The 23610-nt window shown below is 40.6% G+C and overlaps 3 protein-coding genes across 19 annotated transcripts; 2 read left to right on the top strand and 1 right to left on the bottom strand.

Annotated features, from left to right (window-relative positions):
• Positions 1-1377: 1377 nt before the first annotated feature.
• rassf11 (Ras association domain family member 11) lies at positions 1378-5350 on the top strand. 3 transcript variants are annotated; one of them, XM_047597917.1, is made up of 3 exons: positions 1378-1683; positions 1931-2050; positions 2130-5350. In XM_047597917.1, the coding sequence occupies exons 2-3, from the start codon at positions 1948-1950 to the stop codon at positions 3470-3472; spliced, it is 1446 nt and encodes a 481-aa protein (XP_047453873.1). In that variant the 5' UTR covers positions 1378-1683; positions 1931-1947; the 3' UTR covers positions 3473-5350. The 3 variants fall into 3 exon arrangements, with proteins under 3 accessions (XP_047453873.1, XP_047453863.1, XP_047453854.1); XM_047597907.1 differs by having other exon boundaries at positions 1379-1683; positions 1874-2050; XM_047597898.1 differs by having other exon boundaries at positions 1379-2050.
• On the bottom strand, positions 4555-19578 carry csde1 (cold shock domain containing E1, RNA-binding). 14 transcript variants are annotated; one of them, XM_047597780.1, is made up of 24 exons: positions 19434-19578; positions 16318-16988; positions 15129-15380; positions 13653-13844; positions 12896-13094; positions 12637-12803; positions 11954-12040; positions 11570-11667; positions 11406-11487; positions 11158-11286; positions 10896-11021; positions 10590-10805; positions 10298-10468; positions 10058-10219; positions 9911-9922; positions 9631-9648; positions 7862-7969; positions 7532-7710; positions 7327-7439; positions 7110-7229; positions 6840-7018; positions 6563-6726; positions 6310-6442; positions 4555-6030 (listed from the first exon to the last, which is right to left on the bottom strand). In XM_047597780.1, the coding sequence occupies exons 3-24, from the start codon at positions 15252-15254 to the stop codon at positions 5983-5985; spliced, it is 2829 nt and encodes a 942-aa protein (XP_047453736.1). In that variant the 5' UTR covers positions 15255-15380; positions 16318-16988; positions 19434-19578; the 3' UTR covers positions 4555-5982. The 14 variants fall into 14 exon arrangements, with proteins under 14 accessions (XP_047453736.1, XP_047453793.1, XP_047453743.1 ...); XM_047597837.1 differs by having other exon boundaries at positions 12694-12803; XM_047597787.1 differs by having other exon boundaries at positions 13653-13841.
• Positions 19579-19729: 151 nt separating this feature from the next.
• sike1 (suppressor of IKBKE 1) lies at positions 19730-23500 on the top strand. Of its 2 annotated transcripts, XM_047597935.1 has the most exons (6): positions 19730-19992; positions 20457-20599; positions 20762-20867; positions 20943-21085; positions 21191-21304; positions 22406-23500. In XM_047597935.1, exons 2-6 carry the CDS (start codon positions 20567-20569, stop codon positions 22535-22537), a joined length of 528 nt encoding a protein of 175 aa, XP_047453891.1. In that variant the 5' UTR covers positions 19730-19992; positions 20457-20566; the 3' UTR covers positions 22538-23500. The 2 variants fall into 2 exon arrangements, with proteins under 2 accessions (XP_047453891.1, XP_047453885.1); XM_047597929.1 differs by lacking the exon at positions 19730-19992 and having other exon boundaries at positions 20013-20599.
• Positions 23501-23610: the final 110 nt, after the last annotated feature.

Raw genomic sequence — 23610 nt, 5'->3', positions numbered from 1 at the left:
GTTTTGATAGATAGATAAAGTATCTATCTAATCATCAGCTATATTTTGTATTATTAGGTTCTATGTGTTTCCTTCAGTCCGATATATGTATCTATGGCAGATGTTTGTTTATCTTGTTTCTCCTGTTCTTCTTTTCTCTCTATCTTCTCTGTTTCTACCCTTCAGCAGATGGGTCCCTCCATATGAGCTGGGTTCTACTCAAGGTTTCTTCCTGTTAAAAGGGAGGTTTTCTTTGCCACCGTCGCCCTCAGGCCTGGAGGGCCTGGAGGTTTCAGGCTGGTTTTTGTGAAGCATCTTGAGATAATTTGTATTGTTATTGACACTATATAAATATAGTTGAATTAATCTAATTGCATTAAGAGACACAATGATGCAGCGGTAAGCACTGAGTTTGCTGAGCTTTTCTCTGTGAAGTCTGCATGTCCCCGTAGGGCTTCCTCTATGGGTTCCAGCTTCCATCCACAGTCCAGACACATGCAGCTTAAGTGGTGATTCTAAATTGGTTGTATTTGTCCATGTGAATGCAATGGCTGTTTGTCTTCCTGTGTTAGCCATGCAAGGCGTCACTTCCTTGTGGTCCTACCCGATTAATGGTAAAAGATAATGAATGGATGGACACAATTACTGAATACATCATTCTAACATTCACAAGAATGAACTCAAACATGCAAAAGATTTTATTCCAAAAGATAATGCACATATTCTTGAGCTGGAAAGGGATACCAGGAAATGTGAGAGTTTAGACTACATATAGAGATAGACTACTACAGATCCAGCCCACCACAGGGTCTTATGTGGCCTGCAGTATGAAATTTCAAACTGTGAAAATTACACAGAAGACTGCAGTTTTTCAGTGAAAATAAATACTATTCCTAATTTGTCAACTGTTTTAGTACGGGAAGTGGACAGAAGTGATCTCAAACAGTGAGACCCAGAACTAAACAGCAGTGTGAAATTATTTTTCTGAAGAAATGTATTCATTTATTTTAAAGGGAAATGTAAATGTATTAAATGTAAAAAATATCCTAATTTACTTGTAATTCTATGTAAAATTGTATTTATTTATTATTACGTCACCGGTAAGGCCCACTTGAGATCAAATTGGGCTGCATGTGGTCCCTGAACTAAAATGGGTTTGACACCCCTGCTATAGATGAATTTTGTTGCTGAGTGCTCTGTGAGATCAGAAACAACAAACAAATACATCAAGCTTAAAATGATCTTTAACATATTTAAGACATCACTGTTCATGAGTCTACCATACACACGGCATGGTTCATTGTTGCTTCGTGTCAAAAAACAAAAAACAAAAAAAGACATCACTGTGCGCCTAAAGATTGTCAAAGACATTTTCTAAAACAACTGCAGATAATGCAAAAAGACATGTCAGTCACATGTCAATATAAAAACGATCTGGAATATGTTACTATACTGAGAGGAAAATAAACCCCCAAATTTCTCAGGATGCTTGCTTGCTCTATTTTTCTTTTGGGTTATTTCGTTTCTCATAATTTTTTCTTTCTAAGTAGAATCTAAGAAAGATGGGTGGGATTGTAAACAGTCAGCCAGGGGTAGACGCCTTCAGGAATTTAAATTGGTCTTAATTGCTCTACTGTTCCTCCCAACCACAACATTCATAGAGCAGATGGCTCCGAGCGTCTGTGCTACAGCCAGGACAAAAAGGTAGGTCCGACAATATTTTCCACGGATATTCTTTTTTTATTTGCTTTCGTTTTTTTCTTCTTTCTGTATTACTGGAACAAGCTGTATATGTAGACACTGGTCTAACTGTCTTCAGGCTTGACTACATGATGGGCAGACAGATTACAGTGAATGTTAATAATGGTCATTACGCTGTCTCGACCGCTTCCAGCCAACAGAGACAACAGAGTTCCTGGTTAATGCGCCACACGCTATATGTCGTTTTAAGATCACAGGCCGGGAACAATGGAAGTGAAGGTGTTTGTGGATGGAATCCCACGTGTGGTTTGCGGAGTTACAGAGGAAACAACATGCCAAGAAGTGGTTCTAGCATTGGCTCAGGCCCTGAGTATGTACAGCATGTCTGCAGTTTGATTCACTTTGTGGTTGGACCAAGCTGACAGCCACTGTTCCATCTTTCTTTTTAGGTCAATCTGGACGCTACACTTTAAGGGAGAAATTCAAGGACTTTGAGCGCTGCATGATGCCTGATGAACGCCTTCTGGAGATGCTGGAGAAGTACGGTGAGCAGGCCAGGGAAGTCCAGCTCACTCTTCTTCACAAAGGACACTCTGGGGACACACACTGTGATGAAATGAGCAGAGCAAAGACAGGCAGATACCAGCACTGTCCACCATTAAGGAGGAAAGAGGCGGGAATCAGGATGCGGCGGGGCAGTGGTTCGCTAAGTTTGCATCGGCAAAGTTTGCCACCGTTGTCCTGTTTTAGACAAGAAACTGAACAGAAACAAGAAGAGCTGAAAAGGCCAAAGAGAAAGTCTCTGACACTCATGGAGGAGGCCTGGGAATGGCTAGAAAGTCTGGGGAAAGGAAAGGTCTACAGCACTGCCTGTGATAAAGAAAGAATCAAGAAGACAGATAGAAAGAATCGTAGCTCTTTGGATATTTCTCTCATTATTGACAAAGATATCTTAAAACCAAGTAGCAGAGGTAAAGCCAGAGGTCAGAAGAATTTAATGTCAGACTTGGATCACCAAACATCCTGCTGCATGGGGAATCAGACAAGGGGCAAAGAAGGCAAGCACCTCAAAAAAACTCAAGAAGCAAAATCTGACCTGTACACCTTCAGCTGTGCCACAACTGAAGATGAGAAAAACACTCTCAGAGAAACCATAATATGTCAGATGATGTGTTTGAAGGATTTACAAGTTAGGATAACATGCATAGACAAACAGATTTATGAGCTTGAGATAAAACAGAGGGTCAGAAAAGAGGAAGAGGAAGCTCGTGAGAGAATGGATGAAGAGGAAATGGAGCAGATACAATTTTGGGAAAATGAGTTAAAGGCAGAGGAAGGCTATGAGAAAGATTTGCAATGTCATTTCCTTGAGATGAGAGAAAAGGCGGCGGAGTGCAAGGCTAAACTAGAGGAATGCAAGAACAAAATGCAGGGACTCAATTTTTTGGGTGGACCAAATGTTGTTCAAGAGGAGTCAGATATGTTTTCAAAAGCTCGTATGAATGCTGCCAGCGAGATTTCAGCTGTTTCGACCGAGGATAAATGTCCACAACGACCTGTTCCAGTGAAGAATGTAAATGTTAACAGGAAATTCTTGCCCAGAGAAGACTTCAACCCTCCTCATGCTCTAGTTACTCCCAACCAGATAAAGGAGAGGAGGCCTACCGGACCCACTGAGCTAAGGGAGTGGTGGACTCGGTGGTCAGAAGCACAAAGCTCTCAATCTCAGACTAAAAAGAAAGCGATTCACCGCTCTGAACTCACTATATATCTGGGTAGTACCAAGGTTTAGAATAAGCAAAGGTCACAGAAGTCAGAATATATGGTGAAAACTTCATCGTACTCCAGTTGCAGTCTCCTAACTTGCACAGAATGTTTGCATTTAGAGTACTTAGTGAACATACTTGTACTCTTGTACTGTACTGTTCAATATTAGTCCTCCCTTGGTTTTTTCCCCGGTGATTAAATAGACTCCATAATAGAGGGGGGCTTCATGTGGTCCTCTGTAGGTGATCAGCTAAGATAAAAACCCCATCTACAATTCATTTTGGAACTAACCAAGCAATCTGTTTCTAAGTGGGCTAAGGAAAGTATTCCATACGGCTGTTTCCCGAGCAGTTTTCTAGTTCCTCATGAAGGATCCAAAGGCCTTCTTAGGCCTGTTGACATTTAATTCCTCAAGTGAATTCTGTCCAGTAAACCTCTAAAAGGGAGGCATCAAAGACAGATCACCACATGCCTGATGCTAGATCTTTTTCAAGTAATGGAACAGTGACACTACGACAAACTCCCTGTCTGTAAGGCAATTATTCCACGACTTGTTTGCACAATACTGTCCTTTTGGTCACTTAAAAGTTCATGGCATAGGTTCACAAAATATTGTAATAATATTGCTATAGAGTTTACATGCACATGTGGTACATTGTAGATAATCTACCAGCCTTGCAAATACTGTATTATGGCATACTGTACATTTCGCATGACATCCAAAAAGAAAGGAAATAAAGTACTATTTTATTTGATGGACTGTCCTTGCTTTGTATGAACGGCATATTGTATTGTAGACAGCTTTCATTCGTGAACTTTGAGGATCTGATCCTCAATTAGAGGAAAAGTGACACTTAACTTCACTCTGGTGTATTTAGTCTCATTTCATAAGAAACATGCCATCTACTGTTGACTTTCACCTTATCACTGCACACTATTATCTTTAAAATTGTAATTGTTGGCAAGCAGGTCTGTCGAGGCCATCACACTTGAGTAAATTCAGTCTTTGGAGCGTATCAGTGGTGTCGTTTCACAATTATTCCATGCTTTTAAATTGTCTCAGTAGACTGGAAGGCTTTCTCAGAAACAGGACAACAGAACAGCTTGTGATTTTCATAAAATTTTAATTCAATCGTTTCATTCGACCATTAACAAAAGTACATGAGAACCTCTGTATGTGGTTCAACTGAAACCCGGTGATCTCCAAAGAAATTAAACTTGACAGTAACGCAATGTGCTGAGGCACAACAGCTCGCCCACTTCGACTCCAGAGCACAATAATTGATAACCTGATTCTAGATGCATTTTTTATTCTGTTTTTTTTCTCCATCTTTAAGTTAGATTTATGCCATATCTGAAGTTTGAACTTTCACTAAGAACAAAAAAAAAAAGAAAAAAAAAAAAAAAAAAAAAGCACACATTACATAGTATAGTTCAACCCACAGGTTTGGGATGCATATCAGTATTATTTCTACTAGAAAAGAAAGCCACCCTAAGATTGTTCTGAATATTTTGGCGGTTGGCTGGGAACAGAGGATACATCTAAATTTGTTGTTTTTGTTTTTTTTTTCTTTTTTTTTCCTTTTTCATTTTGCTTGTAGGTTTTAGGCACCTTATTCTTTCTTATTCATTAGCAGACTGAGTTTCAATGGAAAAAAATTAAGCAGAAATATGTGCAAGGAAAACAAGTATAAAAGAACTGCAGATATAAGATGCCACAAGAAATTCTGCACCTGGGAAAAATTGCTTAAGTGGAGCATGTGAATACCAAAAAGGTATCTAAAGGCTCCATATTGGTAAAAGGACATCCCATTAGATTTACTTTGACATTCACATACATCACACACACACCATGCTTTCACTTGAGCTCTTCAATAAAGCATTTTAAAACTGCTCAAAAAAACCGAGCAGTGAAGAATCCTCAGTTTAAGCTCGCACATATGACAAATATGATCCTCCTTATGGAGGGAACTTGCTTTATGCATTTTGTAGGAAAGCATACAGTAGAGGAAACTTGATAATGAAATTGTTTAATTTTCCATGGGTAAAGGAGCAAAAGTATGAGGAACAAAAATGGAGCAGAGGTTTAAAGACATGCCAGCAGTCACACTCTTTCACCCAGTCAAACTACAGGTGCAGAATTCCAGACGAAGCAGATTCAAAAGATCAGAACATAAACAGCCACACAGTCATCACTCTGATTTAGAGGGACAAAGCCCTCTGAAACAAATACCTCTGTTACACACTAATCACTGATAGGATACGTCACACACGCACACACTCAGAGATCCCATGTACACTGCAGTGTGGAGCTCTTTATCAAGTACATCATACATGGGAAGCAGGGAACTGTGGAATAAGAGGAGTTCCCGCACAGGTATCATTGGGGACAAAGATTACACATGCCGATTACTGTATGTGTGCGCATGTCTGTGGATGAGTTTGTGTACAAGCATGTGTCAAATCAAATTCCCTTATCCCCTGCTGTTGCCTTTTGAGACAGTGTCCCACCAAACAGTCCAGGCTCTGTATTGCTCAGTCAATGACACCAGGCTGGCGAGTCTTGCGCTCCACATTGAAGCCCTGCATAGAAAAAGACAAACTTTAATAAGAGTTTACATAAAAATCTATAATTATTCCATTTGTTTCAGGAAGCTGAACCTGGTGCAACTCTGGGGCTAGCAAGTACATTTTCAATGTATTAAAGACACAACAGCATGAATATAACTGCTCATTTCTAGTATATGTAATAATATCAAATGTCCCCCAATCAGAACTTTGTATTTACAATATATTGGCATTTTATTGTTGTGGACGGCTAAACTGTCCACGTGGTTAAATGAGTAACAAACTTAACAGTACCTTTGAATTGTCAGGACCACGGGGCTGTCTTACAATCACCAGGCGTGGAGCACTGGCATCATCCAGAGTGATGCTTTTCAGTCGGTTCACCAGACGGTCAGGACGAGGCGTCACCACTGGCTTAGGCCCCTCACTATGATGTGAGACACACAATGAGCTTTGAAGTATTTCACTTTGCCATATTTCCTTTTCTAGAGATAAACTAATAAAATTAAAAACCAGGTCTTACACCCTTTACTGTACTGGTTCCTACCTGACTCTGCGAACATTGCAGGCACTACATTTTCCTGTGCGTTGATTGAGGACAACAGAGAACTCCACCTCATCCCCGGTCTGGAGCTCCAGACCATCCTGCACCTCTTTTACATGGAAGAACAGCTTCTTGCTCTCACCAACTTCATATGTGATGAAGCCAAACTGGGGGAAATCAAAGCTAAAACTTTAGGATCCAAACTTGCAGCAATTCAAATGCAACATAGTCTACAATGTAGCACTGTGGTTTAGAAACATAAAAAATAACTGAACATTACCTGGTCTTTGACACACTCCACCATCGCTCTGCGCTGAGGGACCACATTACAGGCCATCTTCTGTCCAGTCTGAGATACCGTGCAGACCTGGAACTTCACAAGTTCTCCTTTCTGTAGACAATCTGCTTTGTTTGCCATACCCATGATTCCAAAGGGATAATGCTGCCCTTTAGGTCCTCCTGAAAGAGCAACAACAAAACATCAGCATTTAAAAGTAGTATTTTATTTGGTGAACGTTAAATATTACTGCCATCACAACCCGACACCAACCTTCTTCTGTGACCTCAATAAGTCCTTGGTAATCTGTCTGTGAGGGGTCCACACTGCGTAAGGGTCGGATTACTTTCCCCATCATCACTGACGTACCAACATCTTCACCAGTGCCATTCACTAAAAGAGGAAAACACGTTTTTGTACACATCACCTAATCTGCAAATACTGAATATGAACTATCTGGAATGAACAGCTGGAATGAAAGCCTTCATACCTGCAGCCACTTTGGTAACCTTTTCAGCACTGACTTTGTTTCCTTTTCCCTTTGAGAGAGTGTACTCCACTGTGTCACCCAGCTCCAAGTTCTCCAAGTCTCCACACATTTCACTGAGGAGAAGCAAAAATAAACAATTGAATGAATATAACTAAACAAATCAGTGCTTCTCTCATTTAGAGTATCTAGGAGTTTAAATGTCTACCTGTAATGGAAAAAGATTTCCTGATCATGATTTGCTGTCTCAATGAAGCCAAAGTTATCTTTCAGTGTGGCAACAAATCCATGCAGTCTTTTGGCATTGGAGGCATTACGGTTGAGGACCCGGATGGAGACAGCACTCTGCTGGCCAGTTCGCTTCACCTCATTGATTGAGAACTCCACCTAGAGGTCAGACAAATGAATAAACTGCACAGGCAAAATACACTACAGGGCTTCAAGCTCTAACTAAATTAAGGGGTACAGAAGATCATTGTTTAAATAAAGAATTTGTACATCTAATCTCAAGGATAACAGAGTTTCACTCAGGAGGTACCTTGTCTCCAGTCTGAGGGTGACTTCCTCCCTCCAGGTCCTTGGTATGGTATGGCACAGTGAGCTTCACTCCACAGTCTTCATATGCAATCACTCCTTCCTCTGCTTCCTACAAAGAAACAAACAAATCAAGCATTATCACTCCAACTAGTATGAGCAGCGCTAAATCCCTCTGGCCACAGCCATGTCCAAAAATCTCATCAATGCTGTAGCTTTCTCAAAACACAGATTAGCTGCCAATATCTCCAATTTCAAAAGAAAGGCCTCAACTAATAAAAATCTAATTTAGTGCTTCTAGTGTATTAGAACACGTTGTGTGAATAGTCTATACAAGCATGAGAGGCATCAGTGTGTGCAATGCATCATTCTGTAGCAGACTAGTTGGTTAGCATCTACAACAGCTACAATATAGGGCTGCATAATTACCCATTACTATTGTGGTTTCATTTATTGGGAACAGTAATTGTTTGAACCAATCACAGCGTTTATTTAAAAAAAAAAAATGTACAGGTGCCATGACAGGCATTTAATACTTAGAAAAGTGAGGATATAGTTTAGAATTTAAAACTGGTCTCCTTACTAGGTCACAGACAACAAATAGACTACTTACACTATTAAATCGGTTGTTGGGTTTCTGCTAATACTGTTAATTGTTTTAAGAGCCACCACAGAGCACATTCAGCAATTATCTCACATTTTAGTGTAAACAAAAAAAAAAAAAAAAAGGGACTAAATCACTAATTTCTGGTAATGTTGGACCTTTTAAGACCAAAACAATATGGAATACACACACACAGACACTGTACAGACTGTTCCCCAAAAACCATAGTGTAACCAGGACTACCATTTTGTCTTAATTGTGCAGCCCTTCTACTCAGTGAATCATTGACCGCACTTGATTTCCTTTGTTAATTGGTGAGCAGATACCATGCTGTGAACTGAAAGGCCTGTTCAGACCTTGCATTCAGATCCGATCTGGGCAATCTGATCACGCAAAAGACAGGTGTGAACACCCCCAGGACACATCCAGGTCGCATTAAAGACACAATTGGAGGTGGTCTGGTTCACATATTTCTCAGTCTTTGGTAGTGTTAACGCAATGCATTCTGAGTCACACTAAAGACCTCCTACACTCAACAGGGGGCTTCCTGCATCAGCTGAGTTTTGTCTAGAAAAAGAAAACAGTGTACAACTCCTATTCTAAAATGTCCCGTCCACGTAGCTGTTAATCAACTAAAGAATAAATAAATTCAAGTAGGAATTTACAAATGTAAGTACTTAATATGAGAAAAAGACAGAGTCTGTGTTCATTATTGACACTGTCATTATGATATATAATGAGTGTATAGTCAAGTATTTCCTCATTTACTTTAATTACATGCCTGGTACGTATGGAAACTTTCAGGGTTGGCGTTATAATCTGAGGTTTGTGCAACTAAAGTTAGGGACAAGATCAATAAATAAAAACTTGCCATGTGAAACGAAAAGTCATGACGCACGCACACAAAACATAAAACAGTGCTCGGTTTTCAAGCAGTGGTACAGATCCATTAGAACCAGCAGTTGTTACAAAATTCTACTGGACCCCAGATTATGTCAGGGTTAATTGGAATACACATCTGGAGATACGCGTTAATCCCAGTTCTGAACACGGGTACCTCAAGATAGTCACTTGCGACTAAATTGCGAGACTGAATTCAATGTAAGGTCTGAACAAGCGCATAGGAGTAAAAGAAACAATCAGAGGGCCAGAGGCCTTTAAAAACTAACCTTTTCTACAACTTTACCCTTGAACAATAAGAGAGACACACACCCATTAGACAGCGAGGTTTGTCAACATCACAACACAGAAATCCTACACTGCATTTCTTGTTGAAATTTTACTTTAAGATGGTAAGAAAAGTCTACAAATCCAAATATTTCTTAGACTAAATGTTAGTCAAACTTACAGTATTGAGTTGCTGATACACGGCAGGTTTGTATAATTACAAAATGAGCGCTTTATTTGTGAGACATTCATGTAGCTTCATGCAGAAGGTCTCAGTCCTACCTTGTCTTTTTTCTAACCAACAAGGAGCATGAACAGGAGGAAGTGATTGGAGAAAGCAAAAAGGAACATTAGAACTAAAACAAAAACTGGAAAAAAGGGGTAGATGAGGAAGGTTGGGAACCTAAAGTAATTGATAAACTACTGTACCTTTTCCTTGCCCTTGGTGGGACTGGCATTCTTGGTGGTTGCAAGAACCTCTTTTTCCACAACACCCACAAATCGCTGCTCAGACTGGGTATGGAAGGACACTGTGCCTTTCGGAAGCTTCTTGATGCGCACTGCATGATTCCTCTGAGCCGACAACATATCCTGGTGACAGCAAGACATTTTAGTTTCTTATTTACAATAATTAGAATGCGCATTCTTAAGAAATAACATAATACATACTTTTTTGAAAAGCTTATAAACAGGACCTACAGGCACAACAGTGAACTCCACTTCATCTGAGATGTGCAGTTGGCTCTCCTCCAGGACTTCACTGAAGTGAAAGAACATCCTGGCATCCCGATCCACACACTTAATGAAACCAAACCCATCACGTATAGCTGCAATCACCCCCTAGAAGATTTGGTGACATAAAATATCAATTTGAATACAATGAATATGGACTCCCTTTCCAGTCAATAATTTATTTCGACTGTGGTCATGCAGTACAAAATATGAGTGGTTAAACACTCACCATTTCTCGGGTCTCCTTAGTGAAGTCGAAGGTGTCTGGGAGGATGTCGATGTTGGTTGCTCTCTCCAGCTTGTCTCTGCGATCAGTAGAGATGTTGAATTGAATGTGATCTCCCTCCAAAAGTGTCACCTTGGACTTTGTGTCTTTCTCGCCAAATGGCAGTTCCTTGTCAGTGAATCCAATCCTTGCGCTGATACGCCCTGGTAGAGGGTCATTCTGTGGAAGAAAATTGAATATTGTTGTCAGAGTGTGATGTTCTTTTCCACCATAGCACCTTCTATTATATAGTTTATGTAATGTACTTGCCTGGTTTTTAGTGGGAACCTTGGGGATGACCTTAACAACGGTGCCTTCAAACTGCTCGATGCTGATATCCTCGAAGATGACAGTTCCTTGGGGGAGCAGCCTCACATCTGTTGCAACTTCCTTACCCTGCGGAGTTGTTCAACAGTTAAAAGTGTCAAAATTGATCAAAAGCGGATCCAACGCATGTTCACTATTGAGCTGAGTGTTTGTGGATTGTACAGCTAAAAAACACAAAACAAACAAAAAAAAACTTTAGTCTTACATTTCTGTCTTTGATGGTGAACTCAACATCATCTCCGGCCTGAAGAGCCTCCAGATCACCCTTGAACTCGCTATAGTGAAAAAAGATCTCCTTCACCACATCTGCCCTCTCAATAAATCCAAAGGCCTCCTGAAAGAGATGACAATGTTCAACATAACTGGTAAAACAAAACAAACAAAAAAAAAAACATGTAAAATTTCATATCTATATGGTGAAATAATTTATGTAATGATATCAACGGCATTTACCTTTGTAGCACACACCACACCCTGGCACCTCATCTGCTTTTTCTTCACAAGCTGAATATTACGAGCACTGACTGCACCAGTACTGAAATACAAACAAACAATTCACTTAAAATCGGGTTCATGCTCGTATTAAGACCTTACTGACAGGTTAGTGTCTGACTTACTGCTTATTAGTCTCCATGTAAAAGCTGACTTTGTCACCAGTGTCCAGGTGGATATTCCCTTCCACATCTTCAGGAGTATAGGTAAGATAGAACACTTCCTGTGGAAAGTCACAGCATTCGATCTTTGTTAACAGGGTTTGGCACAAGCTGATACAGCCTTAATTTATTTCACATTCAAGATTTTCAACAAAGTAAGACAATGCATCTAAATGATGGATGTTGAAGATTTACCAAGTGATAGCCAACAGTGGGCATACGTTACATTAAAATAAGTAATGTGAAACGTTACTTAGCAAAACTAAGCAGTGAAAAAAAACTTTGAAATTCTAATTACATTACCATTTTGTTGACCAAGCATGCTGTCATCAATGCAGTGTATCTTACCCCATTTCTTTCATAACATACACTGCCAGTGGGCACCTGGCCAGGAGCAGACTTTCCATCCAAGTGCAGTGGGATTGATGAAACAACCTGCAGTGAGACGGGAATATTGCAGGTGGAGGCAGTTAACACACTGTAGAATATTCATTATAAATACATGGACCTATTAAAATATTTCTGGACATGTGATGGATGAAATGGCTGGAATTCTAATGGTACATTAAGACATACAGCAAGTGTGTGACAGTGTTTCAGTACAAAAAGTGTTTCTATGGCTCTATACCTGAATAAACTGTAAGACACCAGTGAACCAAACACATAAGTTTGGCATGGCATGCCTCTGACTTCCCCTGCTGATCTTAGGTTAATGATGCAGTAACTTACTTGTGTGTACCGGAGTGCTTTATGCAAGACATGTTTTAGTGTTTGAGACACTACTCTACTCTGAGTTTAACACACACGGACACATACAGAAATTACACTCTGCATTCCACATTCAAGACCTCCAACAAACACAACCCAATCCTAATTTTAAGTGAATGTAATTATTGATGGAAGAGGTTGTTCTTTAATGTAGATGTGGGGTAGGAGGAAGAACATCCACTACCTAAAAAACACAATGGGCCATATACAGCATAAGTTGACAGACAAAGGACATAACCAAAAATAAAATGGTGTTCCTTAACTGGATGAATATAACCATGCAGCACAGTAAAGGGATAGGCGTGCAGGTCTGGCCCCACCTGGCCCGAGATCCGCTCCTCTGGCAGCACCTCTGGCTTTATCTTAAGCAGCTTCACTGCTATGGGCTTGCCAGTGCGCCTGTCAGAGGATACCTCAAATTCTACATCATCTGATGAGAAGGGAAGAGCAGAAAATGAAGCATTTTAAATATTTTTCTTTTCAACAAGTGATATTTGCCATATTATATCCAGCGCCTCTTACCTCCTATTTTAAGCTCCTGCAGGTTGCCATTGTACTGGGAGCAGTGGAAGAAGAGACGAGCTTGACGTTCAGAGCACTGGATGAACCCATAGGAGGTCAAGAGCTTCTCCACCACACCAGTCTCTCTAATGCCAGGTCCTGTGCCATTGGCATACGCAGGGTGCCCATTGTTATGGAGCATGCCTGGGTCAAAACTCATCTGGAGAGGAGAAGAGGCAAGTATTGAAATGCATTCTGTAGACGATCAACAAGAAGCAAACAAAAGAGGGTGCAGTTTAATGCAGTGTTTGATGCCACCCTTAAAATACTAAGACAAACATCAAACATGCAAATACAGCACACTTTGGAGGAAATGGGGAGGGGGGAAAAGGCAAGAGTAAAGCTACATTAGAGCCTTCCGGGAATACGTGGCCATAAGAGGGGAAACCTCAATGTTGGGAATGAACACAACACCGTGTCGCGCTTCCTGGTCATGTCATGCACTAAATTCAACAATTCACTCAATTAGTTGAGTGATTTTGGTCAGAAGGCATCTAGACACCAAGAATCTTTGAAGAAACTTCATGCAGTTCTGGTTAGACAAAAACTGTAACAGTTTACCTACCTCTGCACATAACCAACCAGTGATTATACTAGAATATCACTAACAACTGGCTAACACAATCTGCCTCAACACCTTGGTTAAACTGGTTTCACAGAACTACAAACCATGCTGTTAGCAAATGTCACATGGGCACCGGCACACATGCCCCCTTACTGATCTCTGATACAAGGGAGTCCGCTTGAGTTTTTTACTTCCTTGGTGGGGATGGCAAGACATTGAGGAGGAACGGGGAATAGGCATGGGACCAGTGGAGGTAGAAGGGGCAGACCCAGTGTTGCGAGCCACTGGAGGTTCAGAGGAGCCTCTTTCCATTTCTGACACAGAGGCTAGGACTTGGATATGCTGCTGGAAGAAGTTAAAAGCTTTGAAAAGGACCATAACCACCGTTTTTTTTTTGTTGTTGTTTGTTTTTTTGGTAATTGTTTAAATCACCTGTTAATAAAGATGTGAAATTATTCAGTTATTTTGTAAAAAAGGTGTTATCCAACATTAGGTTCTCCAATGCTGTCCAGTTGACCTCTAATATAGCTCCACTTTTTGGGGTTCACCGTATCACAGCAATAGCCCTAGTTCTTCCATATAGAGATCTCTCCGATGCCATTTCACTTCGTCTACACTCATAACCACCACCAATACACAAACCCTTTGGAAAATCCTCAAATTATCAGACAGAAAACCATAAAGTCCCTCAAACAATGGTTCTACGAACGCAACAATCCCACATTAGATCAATCTATAGCACTACTAAGTGGTTAAATATACAGGAAGGGCTCTACAGAGGAAGCAGACTAATAACTGCAAGAAAAAATAAATAAATCCACTTCTGGAACAGCCAGTTGAGGAGAAGTGGTCTAAGTGCAGTGTTGCAAATGTAACCTGGGTAAAATAAAACTACTGAAGATGAAGAATCAAAGTGCAGATGACAGGTCAAATAGCAGTGCATCTACAGTGGACAGAGAGTTGGTGATGGATCATGGGTTATGGGGGGGGGGGGGGGGGGGGGGGGGGTCCCAGAGCAGCCTCTTCTGTTTGCCCCTGTACTTGCGTACCTGTACTGAGTTTTTGCGAGCTATTCTTGACATATTAAAATCATACATGGAAGTTCTTTTATCTTTACCGTCTTTCAACATGCAAAATGAACTTACTTGAGCAGGCAGTATGACTAAACATTTGGTTTGCTTGCCAGTGTAGAATTGTGAAATATGCGTTGAAAAACTTTCGCCTAATAAAGAATAGTGGCTTTTAGTTTAACGCTGATGAACAAGTCATTTAAATATTAATGTATAATTATGATTCAGTTTTGCTACAAGTCAACTCTTCATAAAGTTAAGCCTGCATTTGCATTTCCTGATTTGATTGTGGTCCACTAATTTGCCTGTTCTTTTCATGGATTGCGACGCAAAGTTAAAAACGGGAGAAAAATTATGGCTCGCTATATTGTACAAAAAAGTCTGACGTAGTAGAACACCTCTCACCCTGCAACATCATAAGTGATGAGAGGCTAGTCTCGGGAGCCTGAAAAGGATGAAAGAAGTTAGGCCATTCACAGCAAAGATGCAGGGCAAGGTGGGTGGATGGGTGCTCGATGGGGTGGGGCACGTAGAAAAGTGGTGGGAAGGTGACACTTACGGATCGGCCATATGGCGACAGGCTGAGTCCGACAGGGGAGGTGCTGCTCAGGTCAGCGCTAACGAACGCGGTGGGTGGCGACGCAGGCAAGGTAAACTCAACAAAGCCTTTCCAGGGGCTGCCCATATTTTCCCATAAACTCGGACCAAACTTGCTTGAGCACTCGCTGAACTCGATTACTTGATTTGAATTTTTTGCTTGACTGTTAAGTACTATTCTTATGCAACCACCCAATGATAGATCGCTGGATGTCTGCAAGGGTGAAGAGAGGAACAAACATAACGGGTAAGGCAGACAGGTCAGCCAGTCTGTGTCACAAACAAAGGAAAATAGCTGCGGGCTTTAATCCCCAGAGAGGGTTGAAATAGGCAAAAATCAGGGAGGGTATATGGCTTTGAACGACAGAGTAGGAAAAGGTGCGGGTTGGGCGTGGAAAGGCAATCCAATCATTGTTCACCTAAATTGAATAACCTGTTTAAAGTTCGTAGGTGGAGGGAGTTGAATTCAGTTGGCTTGTGAAAAGCATTGGAGTTATTAATAGTAAAGGTCAATATAGAGGTCACGAAGATGACAGGATCAAAAGTTTACCATCAACTAATCACTTACTGATCTCATTCCATACAATGTACGTGTAATCATATGTAAAAACCAACAAACATACAGGGTTCGAGCCAAACTGCCACACTGCTTTTACTGTCTGTGAAATAAACTTCTGCAATAAACAATTGCTGTAGATAAGGCCTTATTTTAAAAATTGCAAATCCCTAACTGATGAGGCTACAAACTCCAGATAGATTTAATCAAACCAAATTTTAAAAAGTAGCACCTTAATTATAGTTGGAAGCAAAAAAATAGCTGATATACTTATTTGTGTTCAAAAGACAGACAACAACCTCTCCATTGCTGTCCCAAATCATCACAGCTGGCCAAACTCAATCCCTATGTTGCATAACCACTTTCAAATGTTTGTATATTAAACAATGTGTTTAAATAAGGAACTGACCAAATACAGTGCACGGATTTTATTAAACTTAAGGCATCAACTGACTTTATGGAGCCTATAGAGAGAAACTCTATGGGGGAAAAAAAAAAATCTGTCAAAACATGGCAGGAAAAAAAAATCCTGCAGTCAAAAGAACAGTTGATGTCAACTTGACAAGTCTTGTGTTATGAAGGCACCACAACCCACCTTACTTGTTGTCTTGTATCTTGAAATTCTCAGGATGTTGTTGACTTCGTTGTTTTTTTGTGTTTTTTTTTGCAGACCTCTTCACGCACACAGTTAAACACAGACACTTTACAAGTTTCTGGCACAAGTCCTAAATGGTTGCATAAAGTAAAAAAAGGGGGAGAAATCTAGCGCAAAAAAGGCAAACGCAGGTGCAATAACACTGCTTAGAAAAAAATACAGTGAGAACAGAGGGGGAAATAAGAGGGAGGGAAAGAAGGGGAATCTATGGGGGAAAACTAGCAGATAGCAGCCCACTCCACACCCCGGTGGTGAGTCGGCGGTGTAGTGAGGATGAGGAGGGCTAGGAGCAGCGTTGGGACGTGTGCTTTGTCAAAGCTGTTGAGTAGGCACAAACTTCTGGTTTCAGATCAGATATAGTCTTCTCAGAATACGCTTGGGCATAGGATTGCTTCTCTTCTGTGTTTCAGTTGGGCTGATGGTGTTCGTATTCTTTGGTCGTTTCAGGATTTGGTTACTTTGTGTTTTAAATCCTTGAAGTGATCCCTTTGTTCCCCACGTGTCTTCAGCGTTGCAACTTTGTTTTGGGAGGTTTATCTTCAGTTTCTTGGTTGCGATCTGAACTTGAAGCAGTTGCGGATGGTACAAAAATTCAGTTGTTTCACTTCATACTGTTGGGGGAAAAAAGCAAAGCTGGTTTACTTATTTTGCCTTCAGACTAAGATTGAGAGTTAATGTTAACAAAACCATTAAAGACTCCATGATAATAAGAGTTTCACATTATGTGTACATTAAAAATTCAGTCCTGAGCACCAATAGCTTGTTTCTGGTCAGACTCTTTACTCAGACATTCAAGCACAAAAATAAGTTTCCCTCAAATGCCTCGATATAGAGTACCCAGTGCTAGGCAGCTGACAAGCAAGCAAGAACTGTGAACCAACAAGTCCGAGTGCATACTTTTGTTCAAGGCAATTAAATTTATGGTAAGAATTTCAGATCTAGGTCGTCTTGTCATTTCAGTGTACTGTTCAAGTGCAGGTGAGGCCAATCTTTCAAGCAATCCGAGTAAGTATTGTGCATGTGTCGTGTGTTTTTTTTCCCCCTCTAAATTTAGTTAGAAACTCAGAAACTGACCTTCATCACTAGGTTAGCGTAGAGTGTTGTTGACCTAAATACCCCACACTGAAAACAAGCTGGTTGAGCCAACCCTAAGACACATGATATCTATTCTGCTGTGACTGTGTTGCAATGACTCCGTCCCACATCCCAGTTAAAATATAATGTCATGAAAAGGCTCAAATGGAATTCCTAGTAGTAGAGAGAGGAGGTGGCCAAAAGGCCCCTCCTTCATGTACCATTATTAAATCTAACATACTTTAATAGCACTTTTTAAAACTCTTTCATAATAGGCCCACAGGAACTAAAACGGCACATGGGGGTGGGTGGCAAATACAAAGAGGACAGTTATCATAAAATAGATTGAGTAAGTGTGATAAAGGTTATGTAAAATAACCTTGGAGGAAATTGGCTTTTGTGCTCCCCTTTTCTCCGCTTCTTGTGACGCAGAAAAAAAAAATGTTCACCAGCAGCAATTGGCCGTATAAGCCTTACTGAGTGTTAAGCTACATTACTGTTTAGATCGTTGATCGTTGAAAACACGACCACTACAACACACTAGAGCAAAGAGAAAACAGCATTTACAACATAAGCTTTCCGGTGTCGCTAGCTTTAACACTCAGCTGCTCCCCTGATCTGGGCCCGAAACAACAACCGCCCTGACAGGACCAGCCATGTGACTTCCAAGCAATCCGCTATCCTCAGCTGGAACAGCCAATATGGCCTGATCCAACACGTTGCGGCATGCGACGTTGCCGGAGACGTTCGATGCCAACCATTTAACATCGAATAGACAACAAAATATTCACCGAAACAATTGGAAATGTGCCATTTTTGACTTTGCCGAACAAAATTACACCGACAATAACAGTGCAATATAAATATCATCGTCTCAATGACCTTGTGTAGAAAAACAGGAGCACGTTAGCATCTCGCTAACGCTATAAAGTCTTAAACAGCCAAAACTACCGGATGTTCCCGAATCTTAAAAAATAAGTTTTTAATAGCGATAGGTTCATTCCATCGTAAACTAACTCAAATTTTTACCGATCAGAAATGTTAGTCCTTTAGTAATCGCCACAGATATCTAAATTCGGATCTCTGACCAGAAACTTTGCATTAACTAATAAATCGCGTTACATTATAATAGATACAGAGACATAGCAACCTCCATCTAAATAATGCAATGTTAATATTTTAGGGTTCACTCCAAAATATATACATTCGATGGACACTTATTTTGTTTCAAAGCGATTCGGGTTATGTGTCGTCTGTATCCATGCGATCATTAAGGCTAAATTAGAATAAAATTATTTATCGTGGATTGGATCCGAATTGCCCTAAACACACTAACGTTAGTTATTTTAGATTAAACTAAACATGTGGTTATAATGGCACGTTTGAACTGGTGGATATCAAGGTGATTACCCACGACAGTCATCAGTCCTTTTTTTTTTTTTTTTTTGTATTCTATATGTTGACTTTCACAAATTAAAGGTCAAGAAAAATGGTAATAAGTTTTTTTCTCCTGAAACAGCGGAAATTCGTTATCCAGGCTAGCGGCACGAGGACGGGACAACAAAGAAGCTACATACAAGCTGTCAGTGGCTCGTGCCTAATTCTTCTGCCGCGTGCGTCTCTGATGTCCAACAATAATTTAACTTAACTAGTGTCTCGTTGGTACGTTTTGACGCATTTTAGACATAATGCTACCAACTCCTGTAATTATATAGTTTACGGTGTAGTGAGGCCGTTCGCAATGCTACGTGGCTAGTAGACGCTAGCACCGCTGTACTCCTTGGCCCTTGTGTGTGATGATTTATGGGTGAGGGAAAAACACGGCCGCCTCCACCCAGGCCTGATTTCTGCGTATGGCTATGAGTCCTAGAAAAACCCCTGCACTTTAAAGATTTCCTGGACAAGACAAAACACACGAAAACCTCGCTACAAATAAAAGTTAAAATTGTTTTACGAAACAGGAAAATAAATTAAAAACTCACCCCAACAGCTTTCAGCACTGTCACCAGCGCCGCTAGAAGCAGCACGGCACATTACGTAGTGATTATGGACGCAGCTATCGCGATATTTCACAACGGTAGTTCAACCAAAGACCTCAAAGGAAAGAGTGATGATGGCGGGTAGTCTCTGGATTTCCGAAATTATCCACGGGAGGTTTAACATCAAGTTATGTTGTTAAATTGGCAATGTTTTTTTTTTATCGATTTGTAGCCTGGCTTAACAAAACATATATAAAAATCAGTTGTTAAAAGAGAAACACAACAGAATGTCTCCAGGCTCCAGGCAACTGAATTAAATCGGTCTCCCTGATTTGGTTCCCTGACAGTCGCAGTTCTTCTTTTACTTTAGAGTTTCTGAAGCCACACGTTGCGGGTTGCAGCTGGAGAGGCGCAGTCAACAACGAGATGTATCATAGAATACATTATTGCGCCAAGTACATGACATATATTGTGTTTTTGATTGCGAAAGATTGAGCATAGTGTTTTTGAATTTTTCTGACGTCTTGAATACGGCAACAGTCACAGCATGAAGTTACGCGAGGTAATGAGAACGTCATATTTTGGAAATAAAATTATAAAATGCGGGTATTACATAGATTAATAGAATTATAAATCCATTTTGTGGTTTACAGCATAAGTTTCCAGTCATTTCTATGAGGTGTGAACTCTCCAGTAGGTGGCGGTATGAACCTCTAAGAGGAACACAACACAATACGACAGGAAGAAGAAGATAATAATACGGAAGTGTCGTAATCGTTTTGTTTCACACGGAAACGACAGACTTTTGACAACAGGAAAGAGTGCTATTTTTTTTTAATTGTATTCGCGGTACTCCAGCTGTCTACAAGCACAGTCTACGCTGCTTTAAATGTATTAGAGCTGCTTCGGCTAACTGCAGCTATATAGCTACCACTTTGAGATATTTGCCCCGACTAGGTCTGTTAAATAGCCCGTTTGCGTTGCACAGAGTATCTGACAGCAACTATTAAATGGCCTGCACTTTAGAAAAACTGTTGGGCGACGCTCGGACCCTTCTCGAGAGGCTGAAAGAGCACGACACGGCCGCCGAGGGTCTCATAGAGCAGTCCGGGGCCCTCAGCGAGAGAGTCCATAGTATGAGAGAAGTGGGAAATGCCCTTCCCGACAAGGTAAGGACGATCACCTTAACATGGTACCTATACATGGATATAATTGGATATGTGTAAGTGTAGGTGTAGGTGCATTCCATGGAAGCGATACAGCAGGGATGTGTTCGCTGTAAGTCAAACCATTCTGTACCTTTTATATTTCTGATATGTCTCTCCTCTCAGCACATAGAAGACAGTTCAGAGATTCAGGAGCTCACGAAATACAAGCCACATGTCCTTCTGACTCAGGAAAACACTCAAATCAAGGAACTACAACAGGAGAACAAAGGTAAAAGTAAAGGCCCACTCCTTCATTGTATTTTTTGTGTTTTATATCAAACCAACACTCTTCATGTCTCTGTAGAACTATGGTTGTCTCTTGAAGAACACCAGTACGCACTAGAGTTGATCATGGGTCGGTACCGCAAGCAGATGCTCCAGCTAATGATGGCGAAGAAGGAGCTAGACACCAAACCTGTGCTCAGCCTCCACGAGGACCACGCCAAAGTACACCAGCTTTCTTTGCTTAAAAAAACAAACAAACAACTAAGTTTCCTGCAGGTAGAATGATTTTAATTTTGAGTAATGTCTTGATTTCTGACTCGACTGTAGGAAGTGCAGAGCCAGCTGGAGCGGATATGCGAGATGGGCCAAGTGATGAGAAGAGCAGTGCAAGTGGATGATCAGCACTACTGCTCTGTTCGAGAAAGGCTCGCTCAGCTAGAGGTGAGAATGGCTGTAGATTTAGGTTGAAGTGAATGATCATAATCCGTACTCCTTCGATATGCTACATCTGTGTCAATTTCAGGTGAAATTATATTAAATGATATATGTACAAAGACATGATTTTTTTGTACCTATGCACAGCCAACTATTGTGATTGAAATCATTCTGATCAGAGATTCCATGTCAACTGTTTGTACAAAATCCTAATGAAATGATCTGATAAGATATATGGGTTTTCATGCCACAAAACAGTGGTGGAGATTTAGTAGTAGCACAGCTAAGCTGTCTCTGTAGTGTGCTGAGGAGTGTGTTGGATGGACTGTCCTTGATGGAGAGAAGTTCGTTCAGTATCCTACTTACGGATGAGTTTGTTCATCCTACCGGCGTCTGTGGCACTGATACTGCATGGACCACAGCATAGAAATGGCACTCGATACCACAGGCTTGTAGAAGATCTCCAGGATCTTGCTGCAGACATTGAAACGTTTTCTCAGAAAAAAGAGTCCACTCATCCCCTTCTTGTACACAACATTGATGTGGTCCCTCTAGTCCAGACAGCTGTTGAAGTTGACAACCATTTACGTGTTGGTTTAACAGTATCAACCTCCTCCCCCAAGATCTTTGTGTGTCTTGCTGCAGACCTTGTCCTCCTAAAGTCCACCACCATCTCTTTGGTGTTATTAATATTTGGGAGTAGATGGTTCCGACACAATGTTTCTGACTATGGATTTGTTGATACCAAGTTCTTTATAGGTGGTTTTGTAACCTATTTCAGCCTGCAGAGCAACAACAACTCCTTTTCTGAGCTCCTCAGGAAGCTCCTTTGTCCAGCCCATCTTACTCCCACACTTACATGTGTTGCACATTTTGAGTCATTTTATGCAGAAATGTAGAAAGTTCTGAGGGCCACAAAACCTCTTTAAGCAGGACTTTATATGCAACTGTTGTTTCTTACATTTTGTATGTTTTCAGTGACATAAGCATTAATTCTGTTGCCTTTCACAAATGAAATGCATAGCTAGAATTAAGTGAAGAAAATGTGTGACGGCAGGACATTTAAGAGTTATTCCTTTAAATATGTGGTCGTACTGTCTCATTCAGATTGAGAACAAGGAGCTGCGAGACCTCTTGGTCATCAGCAAAAGCTCTGTGAAGACAGCGAGAGAAGAAACCAGCCACCCAGCAGCAGATGCAGCAGAAGAACAGTCTTCTCAGCCAGACTCCGACGAGTGATCAGAACATAGATGTGAATAGTGGAACATGAAGTCCTTAAGGACCAGGGGACAGGGTGTGATGGGATCTTCACGTGTGTGTTCACCGCCACGTTACTATATTCTTTTACATAAGACTGAATGCAGTCAGACAGTATATTTTTTAATAATAAAAGCCACCACCTTACCACAAGGCTATCAGAAGCATTTACCTGCGTGTTGACTGTTGAAAGTATTCATATGTGCATCACAGCAGTTGTATTGAAGTGAATTCAACTTAATTTCTCTATCACTATCACTTATAATAAGATAATCCTTTAGTTGATCCCATAGTGGTGAAGGGGATAAGTACACGTACAGTGGTAGAGGCAAAGGGGATTTATTTTGTTTTTGCCCAAAGATGCATTTACTCATCAAGGACATGATTTTCTACCTCTTTGGTTCCCCTTTGATGTTCACACACGAGCTCGTCATGAGTTAAATGCTCATTACCACCCCTTCTGTGAGTTCATTTAAAGTCGATTAAGAAACCAGCTCGTAATACAGACAATGTAAAAAGCTGGGATCTCTGCCAAGATGACGACTTTTCACAGTTTGCCTGCTGACAAGTGAACAGTGGAAACTTGGTATGTCATTGTCTCTCATTTGATGAATTTGACATGTTTGTCAGTGTATTTGTAGAATTCATATATATCATGATGTTTGTGTTTAGTATCTTGAACACCAGTTTTCTAGTTTTCCGATGCAGAGTACCATACACCAGCTGATGGCACATTTATTTGTAGTAATGATTCAAAACATGCCTATATTTTGTGTGTAGTGAATACGACATGTTTGCACACTGTATGTTGTCGGAAACTGTTTTGTCATCTCAGGAAATCAGTGTTAATAAGATGGAACATGCTGTAATGACTTCATGACAGTGTATTGATTTGTGTCAAATGAAAATTTGTGTCATTTAGAAAATTTGCTGTGCAAAACCGTGTATGTGGATGTTTCATTTTTATGAGAAGACATACACTCGCTTGCCAGTTCATTAGGTACATTTATGAAAATGACTGCATTCTAATGTAACTGTTCTACATTAAGTCTTAT

Source organism: Mugil cephalus, chromosome 1 (assembly GCF_022458985.1).
Source record: "Mugil cephalus isolate CIBA_MC_2020 chromosome 1, CIBA_Mcephalus_1.1, whole genome shotgun sequence".
NCBI lineage: Eukaryota > Metazoa > Chordata > Actinopteri > Mugiliformes > Mugilidae > Mugil > Mugil cephalus.
Note: the sequence above shows the minus strand (reverse complement) of the source record. Positions and strands in the feature narration are given on the sequence as shown.

What these genes read in the sequence shown, in the direction of transcription:
- rassf11 (XM_047597917.1), top strand. Translation starts at nt 1,948, where the DNA reads ATGGAAGTGAAGGTGTTTGTGGATGGAATCCCACGTGTGGTTTGCGGA. An exon ending in AGCATTGGCTCAGGCCCTGA is followed by an intron (nt 2,051 to 2,129) that starts GTATGTACAGCA and finishes CTTTCTTTTTAG; the next exon opens with GTCAATCTGGACGCTACACT.
- csde1 (XM_047597780.1), bottom strand. Translation starts at nt 15,254, where the DNA reads ATGGGCAGCCCCTGGAAAGGCTTTGTTGAGTTTACCTTGCCTGCGTCG. An exon ending in TATGTTATGAAAGAAATGGG is followed by an intron (nt 11,668 to 11,953) that starts GTAAGATACACT and finishes GACTTTCCACAG; the next exon opens with GAAGTGTTCTATCTTACCTA. An exon ending in TGCAATGTTCGCAGAGTCAG is followed by an intron (nt 6,443 to 6,562) that starts GTAGGAACCAGT and finishes CTCACATCATAG; the next exon opens with TGAGGGGCCTAAGCCAGTGG.
- sike1 (XM_047597929.1), top strand. Translation starts at nt 20,441, where the DNA reads ATGGCCTGCACTTTAGAAAAACTGTTGGGCGACGCTCGGACCCTTCTC. An exon ending in GAAATGCCCTTCCCGACAAG is followed by an intron (nt 20,600 to 20,761) that starts GTAAGGACGATC and finishes CTCTCCTCTCAG; the next exon opens with CACATAGAAGACAGTTCAGA. An exon ending in ACTACAACAGGAGAACAAAG is followed by an intron (nt 20,868 to 20,942) that starts GTAAAAGTAAAG and finishes ATGTCTCTGTAG; the next exon opens with AACTATGGTTGTCTCTTGAA.